The 17231-nt window shown below is 48.9% G+C and overlaps 1 protein-coding gene across 2 annotated transcripts in view; it reads left to right on the top strand.

The window, feature by feature from the left end:
- SLC39A11 (solute carrier family 39 member 11) overlaps positions 1-17231 on the top strand; it is a 335571-nt gene that overhangs the window by 92800 nt on the left and 225540 nt on the right. Inside the window, exon 5 of one of the 2 annotated variants that reach the window (XM_082679605.1) lies at positions 10288-10408. In XM_082679605.1, coding sequence (XP_082535731.1) covers positions 10288-10408 — 121 coding nt within the window. Of the gene's footprint in view, positions 1-10287; positions 10430-17231 lie in introns of both variants that reach the window. The other variant, XM_082679604.1, reaches the window with a different exon arrangement.

The raw sequence follows: 17231 nt of genomic DNA, 5'->3' as shown, positions 1-17231 counted from the left end.
AAGAGTGATGAGGGAAGGGTCTGTTCTAGGCCCCCCTCCTTGGCTTGTAGGTGCCATCTTGTCCCTGTGTCTTGACACCGTCTTCTCTCCACGCATGTGTGTGTCCGGATTTCCTCTTCTTACAGGAACACCAGTCATGTTAAATTAGATCCCACCTAAAGACTGCATTTAATTTCATTACCTCTTTAAAGAGCCCATCTTCACATAGAGGACCATTCGGAGGGACTGGGGGTTAGGATTTCAACCTATGAATTTTAGCGGGGCTGGGGTAGGGTAGGGGTGCAACGGTTGAGCCCATAATTGGGTTAATGACGCTGTCTGTCTGCGTCACAGAAAGATACTGAGGATCGAGTGTGACAATACAAGAAAAGGCGGTTAGAAGCTGAGCACGGGATAGACAAGAGGCTTTGTGCAAACATTGGGGTCAATACCAAGGATACTTCTTTCCAACCCACTCCATCTTCTGTGCCTCAGCTCACCCTGGATCTGGTGTTGCATTGTTTTAGTACTTTGTTTCCTCACCAGAATTTTATGGGAAGAGGCCTCTTGAGTAATCAGTTCATCCTGTGGGTCGTGACTGTCTTACAGATGCTCTTTTGCTCTCTCTCTTCTTCCTAGAGTTAAGAAAAATCGTTTTATGATTTTATGGTTGTCAAAGCTATATATTGGTGATGAGCCAGAAACATTAGTTTTTTTCTCCTCAGCGGTGCTCTGGTAAAGATCTCTTTTCCAGCACTGACTGTTTTAAAAAAAATATATATATATATAATTATTATTTTGTTACTATTATTTATAGTCGTAAAAAAAAAAAGGAAGGGCTGCGTTTTATAGAATAATTACCTTCTTGGTTTTCATAATATCCAGCTGGTGTGACTGCAGGGGGAGAAGCACACACACAGTACATTCTACTGACTCATCTTTAAGGATGATCAGCAGACCTGTATTTGTGAAAGTGATAATATTTGAGGCCAAGATACCTCATCCAGCCTTTTGATTTTTTTCTGGATAAATATGATCATATTCCAGTGTAAGCAGCAGAAGTATTTTGCTGAATGTTCTGAGCATTGGGAACAGAAGAGAATTGCTTTGAGCACTCTTCCCTTAAAGCTTCATCTGCTGAATATTGATAAGTTCTGTGTGTGGCCAAATCAGTATGGGAAATGCAGGTTTAAACAGAACCACTTCTTTGCTGCGGGACTTAAGAGTCTTCATCTCTTCTGTATGGACGTTCTCAAGTTTTCTGCGTTTATCCGTGGAATCCTTTCTCTGGGATCATCTCAAGGAACAGGGGACCCTGGGAAATGCCTGCTCAGGACAACAGGGGTCATTCAGGAGATTTTTGTCCACACACAGAAGTGTGTATGGTGTCTCGGTCAGCACGCTGCTTTGGCTACAGGAGGCCCAGAGAGTTGTGGTTTCAACAGTCTCCATTATTTTGAGCATAGAAAACCCATCATTGGGTCACTGTGTACCGTTAAGTTCTCAGTTTTAGAGAAGGGAAGGCAGGCCTTGCTGTAGTTTGAAGGAGAGTTGATACGGCGGGAAACCCAGAGGAGGAGAACCCATTGTTTCGCCCTGTAGACCAGTGTTTTTTTCCCCGTTTGACGCAACGTACGTATTCATTTGAAAGGAAGTAAAGCTCACACAGTCCCAGCGTTGATTCGAGCTGGTTTGACTGTCCCATCATAGACGCATTTGTAAGCCTGAACGTGCACGAGCACGACGTTAAGGTATATGTTAGTCCTTACGCTTCTGGCTGTTCCCCAGTCATGAAACCAAAACGTGTCAGTTCATATCAAAACAACAAAACCGATCAAATCAAAACCAACAACATTTTTGTGATGTGACAGATGAGGTTTTGCCCAAAATAAACCACCAATTCCAAGAGCCAGGGGTGCTGACTGCCGCCATCAGCTGCCGTTGCTTCTGGCCGGTCTGTCCCAGGAACACTGCTGGAAGGAGTCAGTTCTCCCGCTGTCCTAGAACTACTTGGGAACCTCCCCCATCTACACAGGGCTTCACGAAGGTATTTGGCCTGAGCTTGGCTCCCAGGATCATCTGTCCATTGAGCCTGCCCTCAACAGTGGAAGCAGTACTGCTCTGTCCCTGCTCCGTCATAAACACAAAGGCCAACAAAGGCACTGAAATCCAGCGGTAGGATTTGGTTATAAAGAGGCCACCCTGGTGATTCAGACTGTGGTGTTATTATTTTTTCTTTTGAGTATAGCTTATTTTTATTTTTTTAAATTTATTTATTTGTGTTTGTTTTTGGCTGTGTTGGGTCTTTGTTGCTGTGTGCGGGCTTTCTCTAGTTGCAGCGAGCGGGCTTTTCATTGCGGTGGCTTCTCTTGTTGTGGAGCACGGGCTCTAGGCACGCAGGCTTCAGTAGTTGTGGCACGTGGGCTCGGAAGTTGTGGCTCACGGGCTCTAGAGCACAGGCTCAGTAGTTGTGGCGCACGGACTTAGTTGCTCCACGGCATGTGGGATCTTCCCGGGCCAGGGCTCGAACCCGTGTCCCCTGCATTGGCAGGTGGATTCTTAACCACTGTGCCACCAGGGAAGCCCTCGATTATAGTTTAAGTGAAAATACAAACTTAAAAAAATTTTATAGAAAACTTTCTGCCCTCTGCGAATATGTCCTTGGGTCCCCATTGGAGAAGCACTGTTTTAGGCGTGTGAGATTGAGTTTCACCCATGGATCCAGAGGGCTGCGTTTTGTCTGTCTGTGCCTATGTGCTGTGGTTGTTTGCAAGAACGGCCACAAATTCTCCCCCTGTTGTTATCCATACGATGACACGTGACCCTGGACCCCACCCCTCCCCCCTGCCCGCCCACACACACAACAAGAGGTACAGTTGGTTTATCCATCCCTTCAATCTGGATGGTCATTGACCTGCTGTGGTACCAAATGTGATGCAAGCAGAGACTTGACTGTAGCACTTGACATCGGATGTTTCCTTCTCTTGCTGCCCCTGAAACCGGAGTTTGCCATATGAATGAGCCCAATTAGCTTGCTGGAGGACGCAGGCCTCATGGAGAAGGATCTAGCAATAATAGTTATTGACGTTCTAAGGCACTAAGTTTTGGGGTATTTTGTTACCAGCCATAAGTGTCTGATATGCATGCATTGTTTTTCCTGGGAAGAGAAATCTTGCCTTTTAGCAGATTTCTGGGGGAATATGATAGTCTCCAAAAGGATAACAGAGGTCAGAAAAAGTTGCCTGGAAAGACCAGCTGGGGGGGTTCTCAAAATATTAAGAAGCCAGAAAAGGGTCAGCCTGGATTTTTTTTTTTATTAATTTTTATTGGGGTGTAGTTGATTTACAATATTGTGTTAGTTTCAGGTGTACAGCAAAGCGAATCAGTTATACATATACATATATTCACTCTTTTGAAGATTCTTTTCCCATGTAGGCCATTACAGAGTATTGAGTAGAGTTCCCTGTGCTACACAGTAGGTCCTTATTAGTTATCTATTTTATATATAGTAGTGTGTCAGTGTGGATTTTATAGATATATTTTAATGACTTCTAGGATTAAGGATAATCATTGAGGATTAGAAAGAAAATACTTCATTGTACTTAGGTATTTGCGTTCATTTAGATTTATATTATTGTTTTAAGGAAAAGTCATATTTTGAGTTATAAGAAAAAGCATAATGCTTTGGAAAACTCTGCCACTCGCCGTCTCTCTGTCAACCATGCTAGTCGGCAACCTGGCTCTTTGGAGCGCAGCACAGAGCCACTTACGTGGAGCAGCGATTGGAGGGCTATCTTTGCAGACCCTCAGGGAGCTGTACCTTTGCAGAGAGAGCTGTGTGGTGCTTTAGAATCTGTTGTATGTGATTAAATAGGCTTGATTATGAATAGTAATTTGGCATCAGAAATAGAAGGGTTTGCCCCTGAAAAGATAGTCTGAGTAATAGCATACTTACATAGCTTAAACATAACTAGAATTCTGTAATTAACTTTGCCTTTGGGAAGCTTTAGGCTGAGGTCGTGGAGGAGATGGGGAGGGAGCTGAAAGATGTGGCCTTGGTGGGATCCTGGGCTTCGGGGTGGAAAGATCTTACCTTCCGGGAAGTGAGCTGGGCTGCCCCGCTCTGAGTATTTGTACCAGGAAGGGGAGTAGAGTTGGAGCGTTTGGGTGGAGAGTCCCAGGGTAGGTGACTGTCCATCCCCATGTGGTCTCAGGCCTGATGTTGAGGGTCTTACACAATCATCAAGGGGAGAGAAGCTGGCGCTGGGTAGAAAGTCATGCTTTTTGCCATTACCTGGAAACTCTGATACTTCTAAGCCTTTTCTTGCCGTCTCTGCAGTAATCCCCTTTGCCTTCTTTCTTACGGCCTAAACATTTTGTGTTTACCCGGATCTCTGTCTTCTGTGTTATACAACATTTCCCCTCTCATTTTGGAGGTTTTGTAGTATCGCTCATTCCTGTAAATTCACTGAGTTCTTGGTCCCCGGACGCTGTGCTAGGCCCTCATAGGAGAGCCGGAAGACACAGCTCCTGCTTTCAGAATCTCATGATTTTGAGATAGCCAAGGAAACCGAGAGTTACTGTGCAGTTTGGCAAATTTGATGAGGGAAACGTGTGGGATGTCAGGGGAGCACAGAGAGGGAGGCGCATTTAATCCCGACTAGGCTGGGTTTATCCAGGAAGGCTTCCTGGAGGAGGGAGCTCAGCCTTCCTCATCCAGGATTTTAAAAGCATCAAGGATGGAACAATTAGAAGCTTGAAAACCTGCTTCACTGGCAACGGACGGGATGTCATGCTGTTACTGTAGGGAGAAGGCGCGGAGCTGGGTTGGGGTGCAATCTTAGTGCTCTCAGACAAGATGAACTGTGCTTCACAAACCAGTAGGGACCAAGGACTTTGGGTTGTCCTTCTCCTTGTCTTTAGGGCTCCTGGCTATGACCCGGGATCCCTCAGTGTGTAGGCAAACGAAGCAGGGAAGACAGCAGCTACTTGTCCCCTCTGTCACTCTTTGTCCCTGTTTGCTGTGAGGCCGGCCGCTCACCGCCCCGTGCCCGCCCGGCCCTGGGCAGCAGGGCGCTACCGGCCTCCCCGGGAGAGAAGGTCATCTATTTTGTAAGCATTATCCATATTCAGGCTGGTGATCAGGGGCGTCATTTAATTTTTTTTCCATTATGTGAAATAATTTCAGGTCGTGGTATGAGTGTCATTATTATTGCAATTTCTTAGTAATGAAAACAGCATCCACTGGTTCCCGTCACCCTGTGTGTCTGGGTTAAGTGGGAAAGGCAGAGGCAGCGGCTGGTGGGGCAGTGGGGGGAGAAGACAAAGTCTGCTCGGGGCTGCCAGCGCCCCCCCCCCCAGCATCAGTGCGCCTGGTTCCCCGGGGCAGGGGCGCGCTGCGGCTTCCCCACTGGGGTGGAGCACCCGCCTTGCTCTGGCTGTGTGTGGCTGGCAGGGGCCACCAGTGAATCCTGCGAACCTTCCCTTTGCTCTTCATCAGGGACCTGTGGCCCCCTGACAAAGCTCAGTGAAAGAGACTGCTCTCCACAGGGCCAGGGAGGCGCAGAGACATCCCGGAGGACCCCCCGTGGCCTGAATCGGCATGATAGAGGGTGTGCCTGTGTGGGTCCGGCGGAGGTCAAGCTTGCCACGAGCACGTGGGCGAGTATCGGAGGTTGATGTGCTCTGCTTCCCCTGATGGCTGGTAACAGCAATGGTATGTCCCAGTGAGAGAAGAACCAGAGACAGGTGAGCGTAGGGGAGGATGCTCTTGGGATGCGGGCGAATGCATCCAGCTGGTTGCCCTGAGTTCTGGGGGCCGCAGGGCCTGCGGGGCTCCGGGACCTCGTGGAGAGTTTCCATTTGTGCTTTGCGTGAGGGGGCTGTCGTTGCCATCGTCGATTTCATTTGGAGACTCCTGCATCCTGCCGGGTTGCGCTCCAGGTTTTCAGTCCTTTTGTGACTCGTTTCTTTGGGGCTGTAGAAATAGCAGCCAGCAGTTGTCTTCCTGGGGCAGCAAACACTGATGAGCAGCATCTGGGTTTTATTCCTTGGGGGAGACGTACATATTAGGTTTCGAAGTTCTTTTGCTTTCACGTCGAGCATATTGCAGGGCTGCTTTCCTCCCTTCCCATCTCATTTTGTTTCTTCCTTCTTTCCCTGTCTCTCCACGCTCCCTCTTTTCCTTCTGGAAAGTGCTAGGCTTTTCCAGCTCGCGTCTCTTGGCGCTGTCTTTTCAGAGTGGGTGGAAGTTGCTCTGTTTATTCTGAGGCAGGGATTTGCCCCAACCATTAATAATAATAATAATAATAGTCACCAGAGAACAATGATCTCAAGTTCCTTGGCCCTGGATGGACGTCGCCCGGCGCCTCCCAGCAGCCCCCTCCCTGCTCTCTGTACCGAGCTGGATTTGGAGGATTGGGTGGGGACGGGGGAGGAGGGCAGGGGAAGCACTCGGTGGGGGGTGGGGGTGGGGGGCAGGTGATGCAAAAGGAGAGGGAGATTTGTAGCTTGGGAAGCAGCCTGTGTTTCAGTGCCTTGACATTTGGGAGCTACAAGACGACACAGCAACCCTGAGCCGCCCAGAGTCCCGGGGACTCAGATGAAACAGTCAGGGGAAGGAGAGTGACTCATTGCCCGGCCGATGGGCAGCCTAGTGGGCTCTCAGGGACGCGGTGCAAAGTCGAGAACAGCTTGCATTAGTCAGATGTTTGCCCTGGACGCGATCACGCCCTCACCTTGCTGTCCTTAACGGGGCTGCAAAGATTGAGTGAGGTAGCCCGGATGGAAGAGCTTTGCAGAGATGAAAAAAAAGCCTCAGAAGTGAAAGACAGTGTTGATATCAAGTAAAGAGGGGCATGCTCAGCAAAGCAAGAAGATGTAGAGAAGGAATTTCCCCCCCAGGGGACTTGGTGGCCCCTGCACAGGCCACGCTGCGTTTATTTAAGGCTCTGGTAAAAAAACAAACAAACAATGCAGCATCCCATCCACCTGCAGTGTCCTTGCCGCGTGAGCAGACAGGGCTCCAGGGAGTGAGGGGTGGTGTCAGGCCTGCGGGATGAGAGCCACCTTGGCCCTGCAGGTGCTTCCTGACTCTCCCCCGACATCATGGACATTATGATAAAGCCATCAAGGCACCGCTGGTGTCCCTTGCCGGGCTGTTCCTTGAAATTCCAAGGGATGTATTTCTCTGTTTTCTTCGTCAGCAGTTGAGAGTGGAGGAAGGGGACGTTGGAATCCTGAAGGGAGTCTGAAAGGAGCCCCTGGAGGCTGGCCGGTGCCTGGGCTCAGGGATGCTCAGGGAGCACCGGGGCGTAGAAGCTGCCCCCCGGCATCACCCTGTGGGTGTTCCCTGCCACTCCCACGCTGCACAGCTGCCCCACCCTTCCCAAGGCCACACGTGGGACCGAGTGCCCAGGACGGGGGTGGGTACAAGTGGGATCTGCTGGGGTTCTGTCCAGCTTTTTAAAAGGCAGCCTCTAAGTGAAGCTGGGGTGGGATCGTATTAGTACACCCCGCCCCCAGCACTGAAATAAAGCAGTACAGCCAGCGGAATGTAGGTTGATGAAATGGTCAAAGGATATGGCCAGCAGGGGGGTCGTGGTGTGGGGTGTTTGCTCTCCTGCTCCGTGCCTGAAACCCCATCTTCGGAAATCAGTGTGGCTTGTTCCCTTCCGTTCAGGTCACTACTCAAACACCACCTTCTCAGAGAGACCTCCCTCAGCACCGTATCTGGAGGAGCCCTCCAGCTTTGAGTTTCATAATGAGATGCTAGGGGATGCTAGAAGAATGCCTGGCATGGGGCTTGAACCTGGTACACATGACAATTGTCCTATGTAACTATGGCGATGAGTTTGTTTTTCTTCTCAACATTATCCCGACCTGGCCCTCGACTTTATAATTTATTGTTAGTTTCTTGTGTGTCTCTGGAAGATCCGTGAGGAGAGGGGACTTGGCTTTTTGTACCATCAGGACCCAAAATGGTTCTGGTGCACAGCTGATGCTTAATATAAGTTTGCCAAACACATGAAAGGCAGGCTTCCTGGAGGAAGCGGGAAAATTCTTATCTTGACAATAAAAAGAGGGTCTGTGCATTCTCAGCATGACCAGCAATACAGGGAGGTCCTCATCGTCCTAAATCTTTCTGAAGCAGAGGGTTTCTCAACTTCAACACTATTGGCATTTGGCCGCATCATCCTCTGTGGTGGGAGCCGTCCTGCATGACATGGGGCTTTTAGCAGCATCGCTGGCCTCTACCCACTAGGTGTCCACACCCTTCTTCTCCCCCACGCCCACATACAAACACGCCCACTGCCAGATGTCCCCTGCGGACAGAGACACCCCAGTTGAAAACTGCTGTCCTCGATTAAAACCAGGGTCTCTCCCAGCTGCACCCGCCTGATCGGCCCCCGTCAAAGCAGCAGCCCTGAGCGTATTAAGGTGGCCGATCTCTGCTGTAATGAAGTGGTTCTCTTTCCATATCCTTCCCCCAGCTCCGCATCAATCACATTCTAAAAAGAAGCAAGACAAAGGAAGAAACACCCGCCGACGCACGCACTCTCCTAGCGAAACACGTCTTTCACGGCTGCAGTGATTCCTCAGATGTCAGCGTGAGATGTAGGATTAGAAATAATTAAAGCTTATAAACAAACAAAGAGCTGCGACTGTGTGGCCCGAGGCACATGGCACAGACACCAGCTGTCACTCAGTGGGGGTGGGGTGGGGGGAGACGCTGGCCTTCCCCAAGTCCCTTCTGTCCCCAAGAGTCGTCCATCTGCAGCGTCAACCTTGACTCATACAGTGGGACAGTCTGCCTCTCTTGGTGCCTCTCTCAGTGACAGAGCAGGTGAAATCCCACAGCCCCTAGGATTCTACAGAGGGTCCTAAGAACTTTAATGAGGGCAGCTCAAACCACACCACCAGGCTTTTTTTTCCCATTTAAAACAAAGTTAAAGGAGGTGTCGGTACCCTTATTAAAGTGCATTATAAGGGAACTATATTCCATATCCTGTGATAAACCATAATGGAAAAGAATGTGAAAAGGAGTGTGTGTGTGTGTGTAAGACACAGCCAGGCATAACTTTTGTGAGATTCCTTCATGAAACTTACCCAAGAAAACAGTTTTAGTATTTGCTTATGAATAGATGGATTTCAGTGATTGGATTAATAAGCCTTCTTCTCTCCCCTATTAGGGACACAACGTTTATTTATTATTAATTAATTAATTAATTTGCACTGGGTCTTAGTTGTGGCAGGCGGGCTCCTTAGTTGAGGCTCGTGGACTCCTTAGTCGTGGCGTGTGAACTCTTAGTTGCGGCATGGATGTGGGATCTAGTTTCTTGACCAGGGATCGAACCCGGGCCCCCTGCATTGGGAGTGCGGAGTCTTGTCCACTGCGCCACCAGGGAAGTCCTGGGACACACATTTTAAATGGAAACTTCTGTTTAGAACTATTTTTGCCTGGTTTTCAAAAAACATCTGCTGTTTCTTTCCCCATCGAGGTGATCCTGTTCACCGTCCCTTAGGGTCAGAGGGTTCCTGCCCATGTCTTTGGAGGAGAAGCTCACAGCCCCGCTGTAGGTTCACTTGTTTGCTCCTCCTGTGTTCCACTGGAACATAAGCTCCATAAGAGCTAGAACTTCGTTAGTTCACCAAGTATCCACACCATTGGCAGTCAATAAATATTTGTTAAATAAACATGGGGGTCAAAATCAAACTTTGCGTAGTTAATGCAAAAACAGTCAAAATGACTGGTTATGTACAAAGCAGAAGGGTGACGTGGTGATCTAAGGCTGTCTCGGCTTGCCTCCAGCTGTGCTGTGTCCTCCACGACTGTCAGTTGCCCTCCTTTGAGGTGCTTTTGTTTGACTCTCGTCCCCTTTTGATCTCTGGAGAGGTGGTGACCTTGGTTCCTGCTGCGAGGCTGCCATTGAGCGGACCTGCCCTCCAGGCTTCTTTTGACAGTTGGGGAACTGAGTCCCTTCTGCCATCTGCCCAGTGGTGATGAATCATGGAGGGAGGGGGCTTTGATGTTCGACCTGATCCTTCCCAGTGTGTGTTTTTCCCATTTCTAGGATCAGCACCGAGGCCTCAGGTCCCGCTGTTGTCATCCTCAAAGTTCTGCAGCCAGAAAGCTTGTCGCCTTGCTCTTGACTCAGCCCAGCCTGACATCTGGGTCTGGCCCGGGAACTAGGCTGGCCCGGGGCTCTCGGTAGAGAAGGGCAAAGCACCTTGGCTGCCGGGAGCTGGAGGGGCCGGGGGAATGAAGGCAGACAGGTGTTACAGTGATGCCCCTGCTTCTCGTTTCAGGGCGCAGCAGAAGACCCCCAGATGGCCCTGGCACTGAATCTCGACCCTGCGTTGATGAAGAAGTCTGATGCTGAGGGTCCCAGGCCGTTCTTCCCCGAGAGTGAACTTTCCATCCGGATAGGTAGAGCTGGGCTTCTTTCAGGCAAGCTCCCTGCTGCAGACCCTGGGCCGAGTGAGACAGGGGAGACTCAGGCCTGGTGGCAGGAGGAGGGATGGCAGGGAAATGCCAGGTGCTCTGTCCTGTCCTTGCAAAGTACCCACCCCACTGTCGCACGGCGCTGAGCCAGGGTCTGGCCCCGTGCTTTCCTTCCCCATTGGTTCTGCAAACCACCTGCCTAGTGCACAGGAGGTAACAGGGCCTTTTGATTTGCTCTTCCAACTTGGACAAGTGGGCAAGGGCCACTCTGATGGGACTGGGCTGGTTTGGGTTGGAGTGGATGGGCACCTGTCCCTCTGTCTCCGCCTCCCTGACGGACCCTGGATGTTCCTTTCCATTTACGTGGCTTTCATCTTTTTGGTCCCTCTGGGGAAACTGACTGTTGCTCTCACTGATTGAGTTTGGAGCCAGAAGACCTGAAAACACTGATGGCAAAGTCATGCCTTTTGTCTTAAGTTAGAGGGAGTGCGTCCCTCAAGAGGAATAGGGTAGGAATTCCGGAATCTCTGTCGGGGGAGTGCAGACTGGGCCAGTGCCCCCTGAGAAGGAGTTCAGAGGATTATGCCAGTTTCCAGTCTCCGTGTAGGACTCCCCCGCTCCTTGCCCGGTCATGGCTCACCCAGGGCAGTTGGCTAATTTAAGCACCAGTTTGCACCAGGAGAGGTGGATGCCTGTTTTTTCCTTTGCATTTATTCAAGTCCCACGTTTAGCGGGCAAGCGCCACCTTCCCCCCACCAACACTGTGAAACGTTTGTCCCTCCCCCTCCCCACTTCTGTAAATCTCAGACTCGGGAACTAAAACCAGGCAAAGGATGTTGAGAGTGGCTGTCTCCTGCCTCGCTTGGAGTTCTCCCTTAGGTGCGGCAGAGAGAAACAGACTGGTGACCAGTCGCTGTCTTCACATTAGTGATTTAAGGGAGAAAGTCCTTTCATGTTTCCGGGCTGGGACGTTAATTTGCTCTTTCCACCCTGTGTCGGCAGAGGTGATCTCTAGACCGCGGTACAGTAAACGTACAAAAGTTACAGCGATGCCCCGGCCAGTTCTCAGTTCTCTGCGTTCAGCTTATGTCCTGCATGAATTATTCATGGAGAACTCGAATACCTTCTCCACTTGGGTTGCGGCTCACTGCCGCCGACCGCTTTGGATGTGGGATGTAATCGGGAAACGAAAATCCATCTAACGTGAGCTCAAGTACTAGAGGGTTAGCACGAAAACCTGCCCGCTGTGTGCAGTCAGTCTTGTCATTCATACTCAAATCAGGACCACTCGGTGCTGTCTGCTGTTCTCCTCTTACTGGAGAGTCAAGAGCTGTCCAGTGACCAGCGTGGGGCACCATCCTCCAGTAGAGATTGTCATTTTCCATGCCGAGTCATGGAAACACAGGGACAGGAGGCTTTCTCTCCATTCTCCCCAGCTATCCTGTCGTGGAGCTCCTGTGATCCGCTATGAAGACATTATGGTCCTGATTCTTTTTTTTTTTTTTTTTTTTTGCTATAAAAATAGAATAGGAGGGCTTCCCTGGTGGTGCAGTGGTTGAGTGTCCGCCTGCCAATGCAGGGGACACAGGTTCGTGCCCCAGTCCGGGAAGATCCCACATGCCGCGGGGCGGCTGGGCCCGTGAGCCATGGCCGCTGAGCCTGCGCGTCCGGAGCCTATGCTCCGCAATGGGAGAGGCCACAGCGGTGAGAGGCCCGCGTACCGCAAGGAAAAAAAAAAAAAAAGAATAGGACCATCTTTTAATTTATTCTGAGGCCAGTAATACCCTGATACCAAATGGATATCAAGGCATCACAAGAAAACTACAGACCAGTATATTTTTTAATAAGACAGAAATACCCAAATCACTCTAATGCCATATTTACGTTCCTAATTCTGAGCCTTCTCTACGATGAAGAAATTGGCTAGATTTTATTCTATCCCATTTTTTTCAATCTTCAAGGCCACAGGCGGGAAGGTTCAGTGCCTGTCAATCGATCAAAAAAAAAAAAAAAGGTAAAAAGGGCGATCCCTTTGAGATGAACCTTTTCCTCTGGGGCCATGGGAATATAGGGCCAGCGGCAGTTGACTTTCCTGGAAAGTCTCCCAGGATTGCTGGATCTTCTTGGCCACCCCAGTGTGGAGCCGTGAGCAGAGACTGCGTGGGAGACGATGCAATCCCGTCCTCTGCTCAGAAACACCTAGGCATCGCCTGTTACCAGGTTACCAAGCAACCCTCAGTCGTTGTTGCTAACTGTTCAGATACAGAGGCAAATGCAGCCTTTGGGGGAGCACAGAGATGGTTTGCAGAGACCGAGGGAACCAAGCCACCTCTGGAAAGGTTGCTGTTCCTCCCACCTGCGCACACCTGTGGCTGTCAGGCAGTTGAAGACTGTACAACTGGTAATGGCTATTTGATGACTGGCCTTGTGCAGATCAAGTCTGAATACCTGTTATTTGTACCATCTGGATTTGCCCTTGAGCTAGCTGTAAATGGAGCCCGGAGATGGGTTTAATGGGTGTTTAGTGAGTAACATCAGCCTTTAAGAAGTAACGTTGGCGCTGCTGTTATAATGTCCCATAATTGGTTCAACAAGAGGAAGAGCCAGAAAATCCATGCTGTGGGAGAGGAGGTCCGGCTGCTCTGAGCATCGCCAGCAGCCCGAGCTGGGGAAAGCATTTATGCATTTATGAGTGCTTTCCTGTGTATGTCCTGGTGCCAAACGTTTTACAATATCAACTGTTCTCAGGGCCGGGGATATTTTGGGACTTAGCTAGACCAGTCTAGCTAAGTCAGTCTCTCTCTCTGTCTCTCTCTCTCTCCCACCCCCCTCAACTATTTCTCTCTCTCCAGCTAGCTTTCTTTTAATTAATTACTTAAGAAAGTAATAACATGGATTACAAATAAAAGTAAATTTTCTTCCACCTTCAGATCCCTTCAGATCCCTTACGGTCTAGGTTCCCATCTCAGACACAAACACTGTTTCTAGGTTTTTGTGTTTCCTTTCAGAAATATTATGTTTATACCATCATACTTGGCCCGTTATTCTGTGCCTTGTGTTTCTCACTTAATAACACATTTTGGTTTTTGTTTCCTGGGCATTCATGGATTCTTATTCTTGGCCATGATCTTCCCTAATTAGTCCCCTCTTGATGGCCCTTTAGGGTGTTTACACTCTTTTGCTCTTATAAAGAAAGTGGCACAGAGCACTTTCATGCGTACATCTCTATGGGCAATTCTATTGTCGAGTAAATTCTAGAAACGAGGCCAGGGGTTCTGTACATCTGGGGTCCATGAGTGGGCGCCAAAGGGTTTATGAACCTCTTGGAATCTAATGCAAAAAGATATGTGTTTTTGGAAGGCAAAGATCTACAACGTCCATCACACTTCAGATGGCTTCACGACCCCAGTGTTTATCTAGAACTTGGCTTTTTTGCCTCAGCCTCCCCCATTCAGCCTCCAGTGGACTTTTTTTTTTCTTTTCTCACTAGTATTCTCTTTAGGCTAAAGAAGGGTAATTTTTTTTTTAAATTTAACATCTTTATTGGAGGATAATTGCTTTACAATGTTGTGTTAGTTTCTGCCGTACAACAAAGTGAATCAGCTATATGCATACATATATCCCGATATCTCCTCCCTCTTGTGTCTTCCTCCCACGCTCCCTATCCCACCCCTCTAGGTGGTCGCAAAGCACCGAGCTGATCTCCCTCTGCGACGTGGCTGCTTCCCACTAGCTATCTATTTTACATTCGGTAGTGTATGTACGTCCATGCCACTCTCACTTCGTCTCAGCTTACCCTCCCCCCCCCCCCCGTGTCCTCAAGTGCATTCTGTACGTTTGCGTCTTTATTCCTGTCCTGCCCCTGGGTTTGTCAGAACCTTTTTTTTTTTTTTTTTTGTGGTACGCGGGCCTCTCACTGTTGTGGCCTCTCCCGTTGTGGAGCACAGGCTCCGGACGCGCAGGCTCAGCGGCCATGGCTCACGGGCCCAGCCGCTCCGCGGCATGTGGGATCCTCCCGGACCGGGGCACAAACCCGTGTCCCCTGCATCGGCAGGCGGACTCTCAACCACTGCGCCACCAGGGAAGCCCCAGAACCATTTTTTTTTTAAAAGAAGGGTAATTGTTAACTGCCCCATTTCCATACGTTGTTTGTTCTGAGAGAGGAAGCTGAAAGTTTTCAAGGGTTTTTTTTTCATGGATCCATTATCATGGCAGGTGGAGGACTGTCTGTAATTTTGTGTACCTGTGGAAGGAACAGAAGTAGGCATTGTTCTCCAGGAGAGAAAGAGGTGGATTTAATTTGGGAAATTAGCTGTGAAGTGGCTTCTGTTTATTATCTATAAACCTTTCCAAAGCTTGTTGGGTGGAGAAGTGAATGGGGATTTAAGTCAGGCAAGAGTAAGCCGTAGGAAACTCTGGTTAGAAACACAGTTTTCCTTGAGGCCTTATTCTTTTATGTTAGGAGAATTCACCTGGCAACGATAATTCTACCTGGACAGCCTGGCAGATGAGAAACCATGTTTTGCACAACAAAACCGATGCAGACCTAGCGTCAAGGGGCTTACAAATTTGGAGGAATTGCCAGCTCCAGTCACGTGTATTTGTTTGTATCTTAGGAATTCCTCATTGGTTGTGCTCCGGACTTGCTGGGTGGCATCTTCCCGTAGAACCAGAACTGATCTTGGGAGACAGAATTTGCCTTTTCCAGCTCAAGGTTCCCAAGTGCCCGACCCCCCGATGAGCATCTACAGGGCTTGTCCACTGAGAGTCAGGAAGGCGCTTAGATGTGCTCTGATGCCCTTCCCCCTCTCCAAGGCGCCCCCATCTCTCCTCCAGGTATCATACTGTCGTCTTTCAATCATGCACTTGGAATCATTCCTCTCCCCTATTTTCGCCTTTAAGTATCCTCCCTTCGGTGCCTCTGGGAACAGACTTGATCAGCTGTTGAACGTGGAGGCATCAGTTATCGACAGTGTTTTACTCCCGCTCATGTGTGACGTCTTAACCGGGGACAGTTTCTTTAGCTGAAGGGTTTTCACACTGGTTGGCCTTTGGAGGATTATATTTTCCAGCACACGTGTGGGCCTGGGGCCGGGAAGCCGTCGCTGTGGGGTGAGATCCCTTCTTGGAGGCCAGCTGCCTGTTTGCTCTGTGAGACCAGCCACGTGTATTCAACTCCCAGCTCCTAGATTTCCTTGGCACTGAAATCCTTTAAAATAGCCGAATCCCAGGGAAGCAAAGAGGACTTTTTTAAAACAGCTTCAAGCTTCCTCTGACAATCACCTTTTTCTTCTCCCATATCTTCTAATTTTCCAAGTCTTCCTTGTCTTCTGTCACCGATATTTCCACTCAAATTTAGTACACTGAAATTTGATCAGGAGCCAGATGTAGCTCTTAGGAGAAATTTTGATTTTTTTTTTGTTTTTCTGACTAGGTCTCCAAAATAATGTGTTTAGGGAAGTCTCTGAGGGGTTATTCGTAATTTTGAATTTTTATCAGTAAGCTCTCTACAGATGAAAGAATGACATCACAGTTATTCATGTAATTTAATGTCTTGGCATGTGGTTTTAGCAATTAGACTCTTTTTTTTTTTTTTTTTCTATAACTGGTTGGTCAGGGGACATTTTCAAGTCTTCTCCTGGCCTCCTTGAGAGGAGTTGCCTGGGACCTGAAAGATAGGCAGGTCCTGGCTTTGCTCTGTCCTTTCCGGGTGAGGGCCTGTAACCTGGGCTTCTTCATTCAAAAGGGCGTGAACCCAACCTGTCAGCACATGGCAATAGCACTGAGGCTCTTAGGCTATTAAAATATGCCACGTCTTAATTCCAAAACAAAAGACAAACCCAAAACTATTTTGCCAGAGGATAAAGAGCAAAGTGTTCAACAATAATAATTACCAGGAGCTCTTCAGCATCATGGAAGTTAAATAAAATGAGGAGGTAGTACAGAAATACCCTCCGGAACAGGGCTGTCCGTGGGTGGCCCGAGTGTTTTGGATCAGGGGAACATCACTAGGTGGATACATTTTATAGCTTCTTCTGCTTCTGATGAATGTTACATTCTGCCTGCCTCAAATATACCACTCCAACAGCACTTTTCCTGTTTATTTGCTTTTTTTTTTTTTCCTGTCCCGATTTTCTGAGCTAGGCAGTTAACTTGGAGTGCATTTTCATGGGGCCCAGGCCTCGAGGCAGTCTGGTACTTGTATACGTTTGCTTGGGCTACCCTTACAAAGCACCGCAGGATGAGTGGCTTCTGCGGCAGAAATCGATTTTCTCACAGTTCCGGAGGCTTGAGGTCTGAGATCAAGGTGTGGGCAGGGTTGGTTTCTCCCGAGGCCTCTCTCCTTGGCTTGTAGACGGCCGCCTTCTCCCTCAGTCTTCCCTCTGTCTGTGTCCTAATCTCCTTCTCTTACCAGTCCTGCTGGATTAGGGTCTACCCGAATGACCTCATTTTCATGCAATTACCTCTTTAAAAACCCTATGTCCGAATACAGGTAAATTCTCAGCACTGGGGCTTAGGGCTTCAGAGCATGGATTTCAGGTGGACACGACTCAGCCCATAACAGTGCTTAACAATTTTTTTGAAACGTTGTCTTCCCGTGGATGGTAACCCACCTGAAGGAACACCAGGTGGCACAAGCTCTTACTTGGTTCCCTGTCTTCCTTCCTCCCTCCCTTCCTTCCATCTTTTAAATTCTCTCACTGTATTTCTGTCTCTTTTATCTGTTTGTCTCGTACCTGGATGTGCTGGGAATGCTGAGTAAGTGTGGAAAAGAGTTGGATGAAGTTGGAGAGTTTCTCTGAGACAG

This window comes from Grampus griseus (genome assembly GCF_964374135.1).
Source record: "Grampus griseus genome assembly, chromosome: 20".
Lineage (NCBI taxonomy): Eukaryota > Metazoa > Chordata > Mammalia > Artiodactyla > Delphinidae > Grampus > Grampus griseus.
The sequence above is the reverse complement of the archived record's forward strand: the minus strand, read 5'-3'. Positions and strand labels throughout refer to the sequence as shown.